Source organism: Zonotrichia albicollis, chromosome 8 (assembly GCF_047830755.1).
Source record: "Zonotrichia albicollis isolate bZonAlb1 chromosome 8, bZonAlb1.hap1, whole genome shotgun sequence".
Taxonomy (NCBI): Eukaryota; Metazoa; Chordata; class Aves; order Passeriformes; family Passerellidae; genus Zonotrichia; species Zonotrichia albicollis.
In genome coordinates, this window is record NC_133826.1 from 20,845,807 (window position 1) to 20,865,674 (window position 19,868).

General features: G+C 36.5%; 1 protein-coding gene and 1 long non-coding RNA gene across 14 annotated transcripts in view; one reads left to right on the plus strand and one right to left on the minus strand.

Annotated features, from left to right (window-relative positions):
• NTNG1 (netrin G1) overlaps positions 1–19,868 on the plus strand; it is a 147,457-nt gene that overhangs the window by 99,529 nt on the left and 28,060 nt on the right. For 5 of the 13 annotated variants that reach the window (XM_014267071.3, XM_014267074.3, XM_026793479.2 and 2 more), the window contains 4 exons: positions 1,685–1,711; positions 11,291–11,356; positions 13,292–13,351; positions 18,364–18,531. In XM_014267071.3, the coding sequence (XP_014122546.1) occupies positions 1,685–1,711; positions 11,291–11,356; positions 13,292–13,351; positions 18,364–18,531 (321 nt within the window). The remainder of the gene's footprint in view (positions 1–1,684; positions 1,712–11,290; positions 11,357–13,291; positions 13,352–18,363; positions 18,532–19,868) is intronic. The other 8 variants (XM_014267075.3, XM_014267077.3, XM_014267076.3 and 5 more) reach the window with 4 other exon arrangements.
• Positions 4,150–19,605, minus strand: LOC113459286 (uncharacterized). The gene is made up of 4 exons (XR_003380397.2): positions 19,428–19,605; positions 17,701–17,897; positions 15,675–15,784; positions 4,150–4,399 (listed from the first exon to the last, which is right to left on the minus strand). It is a non-coding gene; the product is annotated as an uncharacterized LOC113459286 (long non-coding RNA).

Genomic DNA, 19,868 nt, shown 5'->3' on the forward strand with positions numbered 1-19,868 from the left:
TCTAATATTTGTGTAGGTTCCATGAGTGTATAAAGGAAAGCTAATCCTGCTAATTTAAACCAGCTACAATGACTTGCAAAACTTGAAACAAGCTGCTATTGAAAATTCAAGGAAAAATATTTGAAAATTTATTGTCTTTTTGACATTTAAAATAAAGGGATAGATGTTCTCTTTAATTATCTTAACAAAAAAAAAAAAAAAACACTTTTTGTTACTATTGGAACTATGACCACATTGTTTTATTATGAGGATATTTGCATTTAGCTTTCAATACCTCATGGTGCTAAACTTTTGGAAAATACATGTTAATCTCAGCAGAAGTAGAAATAATTAAGTTTGCAAACAGCATCTGAGTGTGGGGCTGGGTGAGCAGCAGGTACTGTCCATGGTGCTCTGCCAGGCCACAGCTTCCATAGGCTATGAAACCCAGGAGCTGCAATTCAGATATGTGTCCCAGGATTGATGTGGGGAAACATAACAAGTCTGGCTTTGGTCCCCATTCTGCAAATTCTCTTACTTCAGCATTGTCTTAGCCATGCCACAAGTGAGGATTTCTCCCAGCTTGACTCTGCAACCTTGCTGACATTGAATATCATTTATTCTCAAGACATTCCTTCACTTAATTGCAGAGTGAGGTCCATGCTGTCTCTGAGTAAGGCAGAACTTTAAGATAGATGAAAGAAGTGTAGCAGATGTTTAATGGAGAAACAGACAGATTTCTGCAAGAAAAATGCATGCCACAAAATCAATAAAACTTTAAAAAGGCAAACTGTATTTAAGGAAGAGGCTGCAAATACCCAGGATTTCAATACTGATCTGCAGTTTCTGACTAACCCAAGTGATGAGCCACAGTCCATTAACAGTGGCATTTAATCTTAAGAAAATGGCATTTCAGGAAAGATTTCATATCCATAGTTTTGTGCTACACACAAAGCCTAGCTTTCAGGGCAGACCTGACAAGAAGCCAGTTCTTGAGATTGCATTATACAGCATGAGATCTCACACTGCTTATCCAGTGAAGGAGTTTACTCCTTAACAGCCCCGCCTCTTATGGTAAATTTCACCTGTCTTTGGAATGGTTTCCTTGCATTAATTCGGTTTAGGAATTGAAATGAACACAGAAAAAAAAAATAAATCAATGAGAGGCTTAATCAATATGGCCAACCTACTGCATTAGATTGTTTCACTCAATTACATTTCTTTTACATAGCTTAATTTGGATAACTGTCAGGTAAAAGAGGGAAAAAATAGTTCTATACAATTAATGCAACAGAAGGTACCAACTGATTTAAGCAGCTGGCCAAAGCAGTTAGCAGTGCATCTATCCCTTGGTTAAATTACTCTCCTGGATCTGCATAATACATGCATGACTGATATTTTTATCTAGAGCATTAAACCTAATGGCTGGTTAGTTGAAATACAAAACTGTTCTGAACAAATTCATGAAGTTCAGAGAGCTGGTATAGATCCCATCTGTCAATGCATTTTAGTGGTCCCTGCAGCCCCATACTGAAAAATCTAAAAGACTGCATTTATACAGGACTGGGCACATAATAGCAGATGCTTGAGTTTAACTATGTATTGAAAAAGAATTCTAAAGATGTTTTCAGAATCTTAGGTGTAATAGTTCACCCAACTACAGCAAACACCTAACTACACTTCTTTGTGTTTTCTTTCTCTGCAGGTATACCCAGTATTTCCAGTATTGGTAGTAAGTAATAAAACCAGTATTGTTCTGCATTGTCATTCAGCTTCATGGATCTGATTTCCCAACATCCCTTTCTGGTGTAGATAATGTTTCTCTGACAGCATGCCCTGTGGTGCAGGGGCTGTTTATTGGCCTTCCTCTCTGGCATTAACATGTAACTGTTATTATGTGGTCAGAGACAATGTCACTCCTTACATCTGCATTCAGCCCCGGATTTTCTGATCGATCTTATCAGCAGATGAGCACCGAGTCCTATACAACTAGTGTGACACAAAGAATTAAGATACTGTTGCAGAGAAAATATTTGTTGAGCATTTTGAAGAAAAGTGTTTGCTAATAACAGAAGTATAGGACCAATAATTTTCGTGTATGTATATGTGTGTGTAAATTCAAAGAGCACATGGAAAAGTTTATAAATGGAATAGCTTTCATTTCTATGAAGTAGATTAGCAAATGCAGTGTATCTGCTGGAATCTGCATTAACTTTAGCAGGCTTTGAACTCGGCTTTACTCCACAAAATAAATAGAATTGTGTTCCTTCACAGAAAAATGCTTTCCTGTATGTAATCAAAGTACCAAAATGCAACTCAAACTATAACAAAACCATGACACCGTTACATAAAGAACTACTATATCAATGAAAGAGATGATTACTTAAACAAAACATGTGGAGAGACCAAGTGCACAGCAGCTGAGCTGTGAGCCTCGGCTGAGCTCCACAGCTGAGCAGTGCACACAGTCATGGCACGTTAGTTAATTGCCAATAAAGCAGGGAGGGAGAAATGGGATCCCGCTGTGGCTCAAGGAAAGAATATTCCCCACAGCCTTAGCTTTGCAGATAGTTTGGGCACAACTTGCATAATACGGGACAATCACAGTTATAAAATACCACAGTTGTTAAATGTAATTTGCCATACCTGATACCCAAGTGAAAAGTTTTTCACAATTTGGGTAAAACTGTCTCACTTCATATGATGCAGGGTCAGGACTATAAATTTTTAATCAATTCAGTTTACTTAAGCTGATGAATAGCACTGATTTGTCAAGCTCTAGACAGGCAAGTTAAATGCCATCAAAACTATCTCCCTTGCAAGTGCAAGCAGCATTAGCAGCTGAATGCCACAGCATCTGTTTTCTGCTTTAAATAGAACAACAGCATCAATGACAATAATGTGCAAATGAAAGCCTTCAATCTTAATAATGTCATTTGCCTGCTCTAGTGTCTGCTCTGGTATTTGCACGCCTGCAGATTCATAGTGATGTGCTATTTTCAAAACTTTGTGTTTATACATATATACATTACAAAAAAAAATTAACTAAATGAAAGAGAATAAGTTTATGTCACCATTCTCAGAAATACTCCTGCCGTTAATAACAGAAATGGGATGAATGGGAAATAGTTCTTTGGAGTTTGATTGTGCTATAGTTTCTTAGTACTACTGTGTTGCATGGTCTATATGGTTGTGTTTTCGCTTCACCCTCCATACAGCCTTCGTCACCACATCTACCATTTCTGAGCATCAGCAGATGTTGGCCTTTGAAAACTTAATAGGGAAACTCAAATACCTTTTGAACTATGGTGAGCTGAAAGGATGCATTGTTGACCTCTTTGTATTTTACACTGGGATGATTGGTACAGTTTATTTCAGACAGAGAAAATTCTGTTTAACATTCTATAGGAAATACAAGAGTTTATGCAAATCTGTGTTTTATCTTTAGTCTGCTGTTAATGTCTTGGGATAATATGTGGTAGAATTCGACATGTTTCTTTGTCTACCTGAAAAGGGTGAAGTATGAGCATCTCTTCAGGAGCACAAGTAAATACTGATACTCTGCTTGCTTTTTCCATGTGATTTTTCTTAAATATCTCAGGGGAGAAATAAGTCTACTTGCTTAATGTTCTGAACACCTCTTCTATAACATAGGAATAGCAGAATTTTTGTTAAACAAGGATAGAATCCATAAATTTATCCTGTTCTCAAATAGAATTTAACAGAAGTCCAATTAACACACAAAACCAAACAAGATTAATTAGTCGTGGCTGCTTTAATGGATTCTGCATGATTTTTGTTTTGCCTATGCTAACACAGTATTTGTTTTCGTATCAGCAGAGTTTTTCCCTATCTGGGGGCAGGAAGTTACTCTCAGGAGATACAGTTTGGGTTTCATTTTACCTGGCAGCAAACACCTACAGGGGGGTATTGGCTTTTGTGTGCTCCCAGATTTTTCTAGTTTATAAAGAGGATGGGGTTGGGGCAGGGGAGTCAGAAACACTAAATTTCCAGCATGCAAAGAAGATGCCACCTCAAGCAATGCTCATTTAACACTTTTTTGAGACTGCAATGAAAGCATGCAAATAATAAAATATATTCACCTGTGTGCACATATATGTATTATTCTCTTTTTTCCTTTTTTTTTTTTTTACCTCAAAGGATTTTGTATTAAAGCAGCTTAGCACTAAAATTTGAACACAAAAAACCAGTGGTCATTAGTAAACATCCTTTCTGATCATCGAGAAGAAAACAAAGCAAACAAAAAAAACCCCAAAAACAACAACCCAGAGCTTTCCCATTAAGGTCATTTGTACCTGCTGTTGTCTATCAGTTGAATAATAGGTTCTCTGATCATTTCCAGCATTCTTGATTGCAGTGCTGGCTCTTTCAGCATTTTTCAGCCATGTCTGAAAAAATACTGGTGAAAGTGTTAGCAATTAATGAGTCCCAAAACCATTTGATAATTTTAATCAATGCTTATATATAGTATGTAAATATCCTGAAAACTGCATTATTTTACTTGCTAAAATAATGATTGTACAAATTTTACATAGACCAGTGCATCAAAATGTTCATTATTGTGATGAAATACCAACACTACTAATCTGTACATGGATGCCTTCAAAAAGTTGAATCTTCTAAACTATTGCTTTTTTTTTTTTGCAAAGCATAACTCCACTAATTATGCTAAACAGTTTGTTACAGAGGGTATAATTAGATAGAGGATAAGATAGACATGATGTGCAAATAGCTCTGTGTGGGCGATTATCACCTTAAAGCCTGCTGCTGGCAGATGAGTCAGAGTTTAGAGACAGACCATGCACCCAAGTGCAAGATGCAATCACAATAACCAAACAATATTTTCTGCTTTGTTCTCTATGTTTTTGTTCTTCCTTATAGTCAATTTTAAATTAAGATAACTTTTTTTTTAATGATAATGAATGCAGGATGAAGTAATAAAATAAAAAAAGACTGAATGGGCACTTTCTTATTTTATTGTTTTCTTAACCTTGAAAAATCTCATAGGTATTTTTCTGGAGCTAAAATAGTGTCTGGATGAGTGTAGCTTTGTTTGTTTTTCACATTTGTAATGAAATTCTAATGTGGTAATAGATATCTTAAAAGGAGGTGAGAGTAAATACCAGTGGATTTTCTTTTCTTTTTTAATAACAACACAAAGTATTTTGGACCCGATTTTTGCCCTTTTGCAGTAACCAAGAAGTTCTCTTATTAAATCTTCAGTTGTGTGAGCAAAGCCATTACCATGCCAAGCTCTAGACTAGAGTCTATACCCAAGACATGTCAGCAGGGCATAAACATGCATAACTAGGTTGTACATTACTTTTTTATCATTATTTGAGGTCAAGTTTTACAGAAAGCTGTACTGTTGAGGGACCATTAAGATATTTATCTCCTTAAAGCATTCAAATATTGTCTTCAGACTGTATCTATTAGTTTGGACATATAAGCAAAATATTCTCATTTCAATTTAATTTTATCCAAATCTGACCTTCTAATAAATAATGTTGTTAATCAGGCTTCCAGTCTAAGGCAATCACCTTATCTAGATAATTGATTATAATATCAAGCCAGTAGTTGTTTTCCCTCCGTTAATGCTTTGAAGCTCTTGGAATCTTTTGCTTTAAAAATTCAATTTTACACTATATTAAAACATTACTGAGCTGAAAGAAAATACAAACGGACTTTGTGGTATGATGTGCTCATTTGAATACTGGATCTGAGAGAAATTTACATTCCAAATAATTCCATTACAGATAATTGTACCTGGTAGGAGTCCCAACAAAGGCAGTTTCCTGCTCTATAGCTAGGGTGTGACCCTCGAAGGTGAGGAAGCAGAACGGAGCCCAGCACAGAGCAGAAACTGCCTGTTTGCTAAAATTGCTGTGACAAATACATAAATAAATCAAGTGATTTCAAGGGCAGGGTCAGAAACCACCAGTGCTGCCCAGGGAGCACTGCCAGGTCCTTGGGTGGGATTTGGGGGAGCCTTTGTTTCAGTTTTGCTTTTGCCAGATCCACCAATTTTAACAGATAAGAAGAGCTGTGCTCAGCAGTGTCAGACACAGCCACTGACAGTTTAGACTTGTTTCTCATTCCTCTTCCCAGTTTTCCACCATCATCTTGAGTTATTTAAAATCAGTCTATCAATCTGAAAACACAGTGTTTTCAATGTTTTTTAATGTGCTGCAATATATAGAGAACTACTCAGTTCATAGTTATCTTTCTTTTAACCATTAATAAATAATCTAGTGATAGGATACTCTAGAAAATAAGATGGCAACATTTCAATATGTACCATGGTACCCATGCAAAGCACATGGCACTTGCTATATGCAAGTTGAGCTCAGTTACTCAGGGAAGTTTATAGAGAGTAGAGATGACCCAAAAAGATATTTTAAAATCTAATTATCTATAAAACTTGGGGAGAAATAGACAGAAAAAAAGGGAAAAAATGCATTTCTATGTTACCCTCTCATCTTTTTCTTTCTGTTCCTTAAGACATCAGTTTATTTCACTGACTAAAGCAAAGAATGAGGTTTCCAAATCAGCATAGTGATTTAAAAAAAATTAAAATCTTGATTTACTGTTCATCAGTTGTGAATTACTGCGCAGTAATTCCATGTGATCAGACAATTTTAACATTTTTACAGGAAAAAGCAGAACCAGTCCAAATAAAAAATAAGAACACAACCTCTGCAAACAATCAACAAAGTAATTGATGACAAAGTACCTAAATGTTTCATTCCAAAAATACTGGCATTCATTGTGCACTTCCATAAACATTTTAATGGAAATACTTAAAATTGAAGAATTCCCTCAGCCCTCACTGTTTTGAGAATCAGCCAAAAATTTGTTCAAATCAGTGGTATATTTTTTCTGATATCTGAAGGTTTCCCGAGATGGATCCTTGGATTATTTTTAATCCTCTGAAAAGATCACTTTCTTTTTACTCTGCAAGTGGACACATTAAGGACTAATTACATTTAAATTCTTCCAACAGTTATAAAAGCTGTTATGGCTGAGGAGCTACCATAAAACAACCACATCTTCACATTTATGCAGAATTCTCCTTTCTTCAAAGGAACAGGTATGAAACTTCCTACATTGCTCCAAGAAAGATTGCCTAATATTGGCCTACTATTTTTTTAACTTAATAAAGGGTTGATAAAAAAAATCAGCATTTCTCTCTTTCAGTGATTTAGATTTTGCAGTTTAATGAAAATGCTAAAAGGCAAATTTTATGTGAGGCAGATTATCATAGCTTCCAAAAGACCAAAGGAGATAGAAATGCTGTAACAATGATGATTGCAAGAAATGGTGGAATATAACCTGATATAAACACACTTGGTTACTCCAGCAGCTACTAAATCTGCCCGTGATTTCAGTGAGCATTATTTCTTAACAATCCTAATTTTTTTGTTCAATATTAGCACCTAAAATAACTGTAATAAGTCCACTGTCCTCAGCAGGCATCTCTAATTGCGAACAGATATTTACTGCTGCCTACTCATGGTTTAAAATAGGTAGCAGCAAGGCCAGCTTTCTGTGGCTAAAGACATGAAGTTCTACTGAATCATTAAGTTTATACTGATACATTTTTAATTTTTTTTTTAATTGAAAGAAAGTTAGAAAACATCTTAATCAGCATATCTCACTGGGGTTCCTTATTGTTATTAAAAATTAAATTAATAACGATAGTTGCCAACACAAGCGCTCCCTGTCTGCCACTAGTGAGCATTATTTAAGACTTGGAGATTTATGGGTAGTAATTTCCAGCAACTGCACTGTCTGTGGGCTGGGCCTGCAGGATCACCTGAGGAGGGGATCAGGCACTGTTGGCTGCAGCAGAGAATTCTGTGCTCCATCACCTCTGCCCTCATCCCTGAGCAGGGACAGCCCCTCTCTCTGGGAATGCACTTTCCTTTTACTGCCAGCTCAGTACTTGGTTGGAGTGAGAAACCAACAAAATGCCCATTAATTTCTGCCAAGATCGTGACAGGTTGTTTTCATGTGCAGCTGTCAGGTTGGAATTAGTCTAAAACTCCCCATTCATTTCCTTTATTTCCCCCATTTGAAACCATGATAGAACCCATGGTGCAGATTGACTTCCAGTGAATATTTCAGGCAGATTTTCTTCATTTAATATTGGAAGTAGTTCTGATACAGTATGTCAGGGAGGAAATAAAAAAAAAAAAAAAGACTGGGAGGAGAAAAAGAAAATTATCATACATCTAATAAATATAATGCAGTAAGTTTTTTCTTCAGAAAATTAATTTTTTTTTCAGTAGTTACTTTCTACATGTAATTGTCTTTGGAACAATAGTAACTAAAGATGCAAAAATATCCAATGTAAATTTAAAATGTCATATCTGATTTTTTTCTCAGTCACACAGCTTGCATACCTCCACTCTTAAAGATGCCTACAGTAGCTTCACTTTTAAATAATAACACTCAAACATACATTTAGAAACTCTTTTCACATTTCTTAGCCTTGTTTGCCCAGAACAACTGTCATGGAATAGTCTACAGTAGATTAAAATAGAATAGAATTATAGAATACCTACCCCAAGATTCATTTATTATTCTGGTAAATAATTACTCTAATTACAAAAAGCACTTTCCGGGCATGGAACTTCTGGAAAAGATTGGTTTATCTAGTCAGCTCCTCTATAAATAAAGCCCTTGGTGGTAATCACCAAGGACTAGAAATATTTTCACAGGTTGCTGTGAAAGAATAACTAGCTGCTAAATGAATCTTCCCAGTGTCTGTTCAAGGGATGACTCATCTGCTCCAATGTACATGTGGGAATGACATCCAACATTCTTGGACTTCTCACCTACCTTTTCCGATAAAACATTTCAAGTCAGTGCCATTAAAAAAACATTCAAAGATCCAAAGAGAGACCTTTATCAAGAAACCTGTAATCTTGATGGAAATATAGGCCATGAATAAAGGATATGAGTAAAAGATACCCTCTTAACCAAAGATTGAAAAAAGCACATGACAGATGCATTAAGTCTAAGGAGCATTAACCACATTGCCAAGCAGCAGCTGGTTTCAGCTGGATATGACCCTCAACAACCTCATCTAACTTTAAAGGTGACTTTGCCATGAGCAAACTGTGGAAATAAATGACCTCCAGAAGTCCCTTCTAATATGGTTATGATTAGCAGTAATAACCAGTAATAATCAGTAGTAATAATACTTAAATGGTAATCTCCAGGCATTGTAAGCTCCAACTTTATTGTTTTGGGTGCCCATTAAGAAACTCAGTTCAGTGTCATCTAATTTAAAGGGTTAGGGAATTTTTAATTATTTTGCAGTAAGTCACAACCTCCATTTTAAGTTTGCTAAAACAAGCACAGATCTATAGCATTTATAGAATTTCTAAAAAATATGTAAATTTTTTTTCTGCATTACAAGGAATAATATTACTTATAAAAATCATGATCAGGATAAATTATATATTAAATATTACTGATTATATCAGTTTGATTATGTAAAGTATCTGATTTACTGTATAGGACTTACAGTTTATGAAATGACAAATTCCAGAGGGTTAGTCCTAAGGCATTACAAAGTTCTTTGAAACCATTAATTTTACCTCTGGTAATACCTAGTAATACCTTTTCAGTTGAAGACCACTATACATATGGATTTTTATAGCACACCACACTGTACTCAACAATACAGGTAGGATATTTGAAGCTCCAGTCTGAAATGTGCCCAGTGACAACTCTGACGCTGCACAATGGCTAAAAGAAAAAAAAAGCTCAGGAGACAGCAGGACAACATAGTCCATAATGACTGCTTTTCCTTTTTTAACTCCTGATTTTTATGTTATGCCTAATGTCCAGTCACTTTAAAATGTTTAGGTCAAGTCTCAGTGTTCCTAAATCTACCAAAATTTGACAGGGTACTTACTGTGCAAGTAATTTGTCAGTGAGTGTCTGATGAGGAGGAAGGTGGTCTGTCAGGTGCTTGATAGCACTGTGTCAGTGGAAGGGTGAGGGTTACCACAGCACCTCCCTAGGGACAGCTTGGAGATACTTCTTGTCATCCACTCTGACTGGGGCACTTGCACTTCCTATGTGTGGGAATTGGTGGATCTGACCTGTACAGGCAGGTTAATGTCAGTCAATATGTAGACTCTTTGAGAATCTACCTAACTGGTTCCATTTTTCTTTCTTCTGTTTTCTGGATTGGTAAAGAAAAAGCACAAAAATGCAAGAATCTGATGTAATTGTGTGATTAAATTACAACTGGACCCATTCAATTGCAGAAGACTGCCTAACAGCAAATGGCACAGTGCAGGTCCCCATCCTTTCCTTTCATTGTTCTTTGTGTGGGAGGACTTCAGGGACAAAGGCTGATGTGACCCTTAAGAAGAATTCTGTTTGATTCAGACAAGACACAACCACTGCAGTGCTCAGAAAAGAGTATAAAAACATTGTCCAAGTCTAATATTCAAAGCTAGGCAGATGGCAACAGAGAAACAAGTTTTCTTTCCTTCCCCAGAACCCCATCCCCTTCACTTTCAGCTCCAAGACCCAGCACCAGTCTGCTAAGGGTTGGCATTCCTCACTTCCCCAGCCCCAGAACATATTAATCAAAGGAGATGAAGATCTAAAGAGACACAGCTAATTCTACTGCTCCCACAAAATGCTTCATGCAAGTAACACATTTTGTAAAACTTCTAAGAAACTTAGATATTTAACGTTATGACAAAAAAAAATATCAAGCTGTAAAATATATCAGCAGACATATCAGATGATAGGAAATTGATGAAACGCACAAAAGTGTGAGAGCCAAAGAAGAGGCCCACTCTACTGGTAAATATATTTCTTCTGATAACAGATATGTAATTCACTCAAAAGGCCCTGAAACAGGATGTTACAGTAAGATATGTGTCTTTGGTAAGAAGTCCATATTTGTCTGATACTGTCGTTTTATCTCTGCAGAGCAGATTTAACACAATATGTTCCTGTTTTGTTCCTGGTGTTAGAACTATATATATTGGCCTAGGATATCTTCTCATCATGAAAAATTATATTTTAAGCCATAGAAGAGAAATTGTTATGCACAGTATTTTATGTCCATTTGGTGTTTTGGGAATCATCAATTGCTTGTTTTCTTGTTCACTGTGGAGTCATGTTCTGTTCTAGTGCAACTTAGACTAGTCCAGTAATAGCTGTGTGTAATCTCTGTCTTTGTCCATATGCTTGCCTGTTTAGAACAATATCACAGATGTAAATAACAAAACCTGATTTTTCCTGATGCATGCAGATCCTCCAAAGTTTGATAGGATATGGCCGAATATTTCTTCCCTTGAGGTTTCTAAACCAAACCAAGGTAGGATGCTGTAAAATTCCTAGTGGTCTAAAGGTACTGAAATTGCTCTCAACAAGTCCCACAGGGTGGCAAAAGTAATAACAATGATACTCCAACTCATTTTTCTCTGGTGCTAAGTAATGGTATCCTAGGAGAAAATAACTATAAAACAAACCTCACCTGAAAAGGGAGTGTTCCAACACTCAGACTGTGAACATTATTGCAAATATGGGAATAATAGACATACAGACTAAAATCTGTGATACACTGAAAGCCCAGGAAAATTTTGGACTTGTTTAGATAGCACAATCTGTATTTTGAGTAAATTTTTGATTTTTCAGTGAACACAGGTTGTTGCTGTCAACATCAAACGCATTCTTAATGTCTTGTTTCCACTTTGTTTTCCCAAGTGAGCTGAGAAGCATTCTCAGCTTTTATGCCATCCACAATACAAGCAAGTTCTCTGCAGGAATGACCTATGGTTTTCTACAATTTGAGTGCTACACAAAAAATTACTTTCATACTGTGATGTGACAATTAGCGCTGAAAGAAACAAAATTACTTCTTAAGATGACCAATAAAACTAAGATTCTTTGTTAGTTGAAGAAGTATTCAGCTACACTTCACATTTCAAAGTGATTGCTCATTATAAAAATAATTTCCTTCTGTTCTTATTTACCGCCCTTTCCTCCCCGCCAAGGTCCCTGCAGAAATCTGGCCTGTGGCTTGCTTTCATGTTCAAAGGATGTCCTTTCTGTGCTATAACACACAGAGGTGGAGGATAAAATGAATGAAAAGTCAATCAAGAAAATGGCCACTTACACCAAATGAGATGTATTGGGAATCTGTTGGGAATTACATGGGAAGGGCTGTAATTAAGTCTGTGGATCACAATCACCAAATCAAAAACACCCCATGTGCATGTGAAATCTGCCATGTTATATATGCAAGTTTCTATGTGCCCAACAAAACAGAAAATACTAATTGATCTGTGCTCTATGTAAGGATTAGAATTTGCGCTATGTAAGGATTAGAATCTAGTTTGGATTATTCACTATATATTTAAAACTAAATATCCCTGATAAAGTAATGTGTAGCATTCCAATTTGATTTAGCTCTCACTGTATTTCCCAAGTTTTTGCATGTCTTTTTTAAACAAACAAAAAACCCCACCCAGACTGATCTCTTTTCCTCTGCTCTCTGTAAGGATTAGCCTACGTTATTTAGAAGAATTTTAAATTAAACCATTCTCAGTTAAATTATACTTAGCATTTCTAATGGATTTCATTGCCTAATTATACTGTGTGAGATCTAAGATCCAACTTCATTGCAAAATATGTTTTGAACAGCACAGAATTACTCAGTGTTTCTTCCCCAAAAATAAGAGTTTAAGTAAATTTAGTTTTGATGTTTTGGTAGGGAGCACAAAACACAAAAACTTCAAAGCATTTCTATTCAGCTTTTGTGTGTTTGCAGCATATTGTTACAGTGTTTAACATATAGTTGTAGATTAAATACTTCATTTAAGGATAGTGTATTAAAAGAATGATTATAGAAATCTGCCTATATCTAAATATTTTATTGTGGGGTTTAGGTTTATGCTAATTGGCCAGAATAAATATGCATTCAAATTCAATAAAACCCTTTTCAGACCACTCTGGTTATCATATAGTCATTTGTCATGGATTGGGGGAAACCGCCAAATAAACGCTAACACAGAACTGCCAAAGTGCATAGATGTGAATTACATTCCCTGTCTTGATCTTGGGTGTTACAGCTCAAATAATTCAATAATTGATAGTGTGTAACTAATTTTCTGAAACTTTACCCTTTCTTTACAAAAAATAACCATTGTCAAATTCAAAAGTTAGAAAATAAAGATGTTTATTTTAATATTTTGATTTGTTCCTATATGACACTTTTTCTAATTTGCTGTTCATTTTATTACCTATCCAGTTGCTCCCAAATTAGCTATGTCAACTGTTTCTTCTGTTCAAGTTGCAAACCACAAGAGAGGTAGGAATTCTAGGATTCATACAGTGATCCCATAGTGCTCTGTGTTGTGAAAACATTGCACTGTATGAATCTGGAATATCTGTGGAGTGTACCCATTAGTTTACTGGTGAGGCATCTTCATTGAATACAACAGAAGCATTAAGTCACATAAACATAAGCCATACAAAGAAAAATAAATATGCTTCTTAGACAGTTGTTGGTGGCAAATAAAGTGACATGGCATTTATTTTTAAAGGAGATAAATGTATGAATATGACTATTCAGATCCTTGCCTAGAAAGCAGATGTTTGCTAGAGTCTTGTTTTCCTCAGTGACATGCATAAATTGTAAAAGAGGAAACATAAGCAGATTAGTTGAGGGCAAACAATCCATAAAATATCAATTGTCCATGTCCTCAAGAAGTATCTGTAAATGCCATGGAATGTAATGCATTGTTGTGTCTTTTAATGCATTGTAAGTGTGCCTTATGTCTTCATTTTATTGTAAGTGTGCAAATTCAGAGTGCAGGCATTACATTTGGAACTGATGTTCTAGTGTTCTATAAAAATGATGGAATTTTATGAATATAATAAAGGATGCCAATATTCTTTCTGACTTACAGGCAACCTGTTTCATTTGCATATCTGTCATTCACAGTCTGAACCCTGAGATCTTTTCATTGTTTTTCCTCATCAATTTATCTGTAAAGAGTATGTATGAAGATGTTTTGTCTTTCTGCAGCTATTGTGAATATCTCATTATTCATGAAATACATATGAACAAGGAAAAGGGTTATTAAGAAATGTGTGAACTTAGTTTGACCCATTTGATGAGATCATGGTAATGAGCCATACTATTTGTTATGAAGCAGGTAATTTCTAAGGTTACAATGAAATCTCCTTTGTTTGCCTTAGTGTATGGAGGAGGAGCATGGAGTGAGCGGAAAATGAAAAAGAAAATATAATTTAATGATTTGTGAATGCACTTTTCTTGAAATATACTTTGTGCTTTTAATTAAAAAGTGACACTAATAGCTGTCTCATGCAACCTTAGTTTAGAAATGATGCTACCCTTCCTTGTGTGTTTATCATTGTTTCATGTGATGACATTTCATGTTTTAATGGTCGTAATAGCTGAAGCTTCAGCAGAACTTCATCCCTACAATAATAGTATGTTATCTCAAAGATGTAAGTGCATAGCATTAGAATGGGGGGAAATTGTTCAATTTATAGAAACAAAACAATTAGATTATCAAATTCGTGAGCCTGCTTCAGTGGATAATTTTATCATGCTTTCTGCAACAGAATCAAGATTGTTTCAATAAAATCATTGCACTGGAAAATAGTCAGGGAGGCTCAGAGAGTCAATGCTTCTGTGAGTTTGTAAGGGATTTGACAGTTCCTGAATCAGCCAAAAACAATGATCACATCTAACATGGCAATCCCTTTTTCCTTCACATTAAACCTATCTAGCTGTCATTATCTCTTCTCTGAGATTTTTAGTTTCTGAACCATTCACTCCTTATTGTTATTCAACTTATCTGTGTCTTTTCTGACATGTGGTACTCAGAACTGAAAGCAGCATTTTCTAGCACTGTAAGAAGCTCATGTCATTTCACAATGGTTGGTAAACCATGTGCAGCCTGATTTTGAGACTTTTCCCCATTCCCTTCAGTGTTTGCATGACTTTGCCAGTGTGTGACAGTGCTTTAGGCTGCTGGTCAGAGCTGTGTGCCTAAGGACCCTAAGCTGTGCTTCTGACAGGTCTAACAAGCAGAATACTTTCTGGTTAAGGTGAACCACATGATCTGCTGGAAGGGCCATATAGCACTGACAGCTTCCCAGCTGGCACGGTGCTGAGTGCAATTCTGTGTGCTATGTCTGAGTGGCTTGGATAGCACCTCATGTAGCCAGTACAAAAAGTAATTCCATTTCAGTCATAGGAGGGCTTTTTACATAGCTTATTTTTGTAAGCACAGAGGGATGTAAAAATGATTCACTGACCAGGCCAACAGCAAAAATTTAGTGCACTAACATGGAGGGGAGGCAGGGGAGAAGCAGACACTATCACAAAATTGATTTAATCATTACTTGCCATTTCTTTTTTTTCTTTGCTAATGTTTGATCAGATGATGGACTGTTTTTGAGTTAACTGTGGCTTTTTCTACACCATGTAGCATTTACTTACCTGAGCAAGACTACTAGAGCACTCCTGTATCTTAGTTAACTTTGAGACAAAGACTTGGTTTCACACAGCACAGTTGTTGTAAAAGAGCAATACCCATAGAAATGCAACGAAGTTTAAAAACTGGTCTCTTTGTTTACCTTAAGTATTGATGACCCACCTCTGAACTTGAACAGTCCTCCTGCTTATGTTTCACAGTCCATGCATACATCCAAGTGCTTTGTAATTATTAGAGGTTTCTTCACTCCAAACCATAACTTGGAGCAGGCCCTGTGTTGAGAGTGAATTGCTTAATGTGCAGCTTTTTTTTTTGTGCTGTTGCTATGGTTAATTATGTGTAGTAGTAATAAAATTGAAAGTTGTATTGCAGTTTCAGAGTGGAAGTAGTACAGTCATTCATTCATGAACTATTTCACTTTTTTCTGCTGCCTTAAATACAAAAGATAATGTAGCATAGTCAGCTTTTCTTTATAGTATATAAGCAAATTATTTCCTCTGAATTCACCTGGAATATGAAAATGTTTAGCAACAAGTCTGACCAACATACCAATACAGTATTATCTCACCAAAACAAGTTATCTGTTGGTAGCAGAAGACAGGTTCTTTGTCAGACAGAAAAGCTGACAGCCTTGCTTCTGAATCTTGGCTTCAGAAAGATCAGATTGCTTATCACTAGTCAGTCTTTCTTACTTTAAAAATCAAACGCAAACAAAATCACACCAATTTTCCATTATTCCTGTTTGCTAGTGCTATTTTCCACTTTTAGATCTCATCTGTTCCACACAGGCAGTTTTCACTTGAGCAAGATGGATATACTTGGGGAGAAATGCTGCAGGGTGGCTGGCTGAGATGCTGAATCAGACTGACCAGCTGCAAAACACAACAAACTAACATTTTTTCCTCCTTACTTAATTGTGTCAAGTGGTAACATACTGGGACTGATACACTAAATGTTTTCCTGTACTCCAGCAGTTACCGGCATCAAAATTACCAGAATAGCATGAACCACAAAACACTGGTTTAGCAGAAAAACATTGAAGAGAACAAGAAATATATGTTAACTAAATGCATATATGTAAAATGGATTAATGTTTTCTGGCAGCAGAAAGGCAGCTCTCAAGATTGAAACATATGTTGTGCTAAGTGTCTAAAAAATTTAATCCATTTACGGTGCAATCTATTTACAGTCCAGTGCATCAGACAAAAGCCAAGGAAATATCCATGTACTGGGAGTGCAGAGCATACTCAGAAACATGCCCTGCAACTGTTGTTTCTTTACAAAAATAGAGACAGGCTCAAATATGTATGTGAAGCCCACTCCACCAGTTGGGGGATGATCAGGTGCCCCAGCATAACCAGGAGCATAACAGAGGAAAGGAAGCACAGGGGACTTGGCCTCTGTCACATATGGAAACATTTTACACCCCCTGCTAGAGCTTTATCTAATTACAAGGTAACTTCAGGACCTCAAAGCCCTTCCAAGTCACTGCATCCAATGCTCCATTATTGCAGGAAACATACTGTAGTTTATTCTACCAGTTAATAAACTACATCTGTAAAGCATCAGTGTGTTTTGTGACAAATGGAAAGTGTCTAACAACCTCACTGCCCTAAAGCCTAGATACCATCTTCTAATTTCCAGCTGAAATTTCCCAGTAGCCAGTTAACACCCATATGTTCTTGTACCAGTATTGTCCATTAGGATGGCAGGAGGCTTAGCTCCTTGCTGTATTTATTCAAGAAGGTGATACCTTCTGTCATCAGTTTGCTAGACTAAACAAGTCAAATTTTCCTAGTCTTCACTTTTTAAATAGATTCAACTTCTTTTATCATCCTAGTAACCTTTCCTGCATTCATTCTGGGTTCATAATCCCAAGAGTTGAGCAATCAGGCTTACACAAGTATTCTACACAAAGCAGAGCTCTGTCTTCTATAATGTTATTGATACATTTCTAATTTTTCCTTTGTTCTGCATAAAGCCAAGTATTGCTCGTGATTAAAGACTAAAAGGCACTAGCATTCTATATTTAATGAAGGGGGTTTTTTTTAAGTGGCTGTCATGCCAACTTCATTTCAGATGGCTGTAAAAAGCATGCTTTCTAGTCAGTACACATTTCTAAATTTTCATAATCGTTTCTAGCCCAACTGGTTTTCATCTCAGAATACAAAAACTGGTTAATGCTTACCTCAAAAGTACAGTTGATGTAGTTCTTCAATAACTGTCTTCCTTCCTTTTCTTCACTGTTAATCGTTTTAGGAGGTGTTGGCCAAAATTGTCAAACTAGAGACTTATTTGGCCATGAAAATAAAACATTCTGGTTCTAAAGGTGCTTACCAGTTATAACACCCCAAGTTCAATAGCATTTTTGAATATTCTCCATTTCTGTCAGAAAAAAAAAATTATTTTACTTACAGTTGTGGATTTAATCATAATGAAGTTTGACAATTTTGTCCACTGAATTTAACATTGTTAATACGAGGAGGTTTTTTCCCGGGTCTTGATCTATACTCATCTCAAATGTGCAAAAATATGTGCATTTCTCTCAGCGGAAACTGAACCTCCAGTAACCCTGAAAGGTTTACAACTGCAAATGCTTCAGTTCCATCAGGTCTGCCAACAACAGCCAACCTCCGACGTCATGCCATGGTTGTCGGGTCACGCTAACCTGCCTGAAACCAGCTCCACTTCCATTGCAGATAAACATCTGCTGCTGTCCATGTTACATTGATTAACATGTATGTGCCATTCATTCATACTTCTGCTCATGGTTCATTTTTACTAAGCATGTAATGTGCTATTACTCTGCTGCTGTATACACTTTGTATACATTTCTGTTCTTCCTTGAAAGACTGTGAATGCTTCGGGCACTCCAACCGGTGCAGTTACATCGAGCTGCTCAATACGGTCATTTGCGTGAGCTGTAAGCACAACACTAGAGGTCAGCACTGCGAGTTATGCAGGCTGGGCTACTTCAGAAATGCTTCCGCAGAGCTGGACGATGAAAATGTGTGCATAGGTCAGTCCCGGGATAACTGCGCCTTTTCTTCTGTGCCTTTTCAGCTCCTGGCAGCTGCTAGGGACCACTGCTGCTTACTTGCCACTGAAGCCAGAATGAGCTTTTTCAATGGATCAGAGCACCTGTGTAGACTTCTCACCTCATTTCTATTGCCTTGGTAGCCCCAAGGAGGCATTTTGAGTCTGTAAATGATGACAAACCTCTCTGGCTTTGGGTGCCGGGTAGACTTTCCCCAGAAAACCCTGAGAAACTGCATGTACTCTCCTTACATAGGAGGGAGCCACACTGGGGTCACACATGAAAATTAATGAGTTTTAAATACCTGGTCCCAATCTGACTTTTGCAATTACTTGCACATACTCTTGAATACTTGCCTGTATACCTACAAAAGCTGCCAGCTGCATCAAGAGGACATGGGGAGGGACCTCTGTTAATCCCTTTTATTCACTGAATTTCACATGTTGCAGCTAATTCTGCTCCCAGACACAGGGCTGTAAATGCAGTGTCACCTCCCCGCTACTTAGAGGAGGAACTGAAATTATGCCCATGAGGTTAGAAACAGAATTTGTCAAATCAGTGTGACACAATGTCAATTTAGAAAAGGGATTCCTAGGTGAAAACAGTGCTTTAGAACAAGCATCTGCGATAATTATTCAAACTGCAGAATTAGAGAAAATGTTAGAACATAATAAGAAAAGTGTATTAGAAAAAAAATTTAAGATCTTAGCACGCTAGAAGAATATGCATTTGTTCTCATGTCACCACAGACAGTATACAACAAAGTTAGGACACTTTAGGTGAAGCCTGAACATAGTCAATAAAGGAACCTTTGTATAATGGCCAGTAATTAACAGATAGTCACTAAAAACACTGTTCTAATAACAAACAGATAATACCATGTTTCTTATGGACATAAGCTCCAGTAGGACCTGTTCTGGATTTTCATTGTGATTTTTTTTTTTCTTTTCATCTTCCAGGAAGCAAAGAGTAATCAGCAGATACTGTAAAATCAAAATAGACTACGGGTGAATAAATTATATTTTAATATATTTATAATCCACTGCTGAGATTCAAGCCAGAAACTATTTAAGTTGCTATTATTTGAGTTTGTAACTTGACAGATTTACATATTTATCTTGTGATAAACACACAGATCCATCCATGCACGGCATCTCATGTGTCCTCCTTTTAACTTGCTTGGCAATGCATTCAGGAAGTGCATGATCTCCTTTGCCAGTAATTAGTCAGAGCTAATAAGAACTTTAGTAGGCAAGTCATGATTTTGTATGACTGTGCTGAGGAGATTAACACAATCAAATGTTCTTGGGAAAAAACTA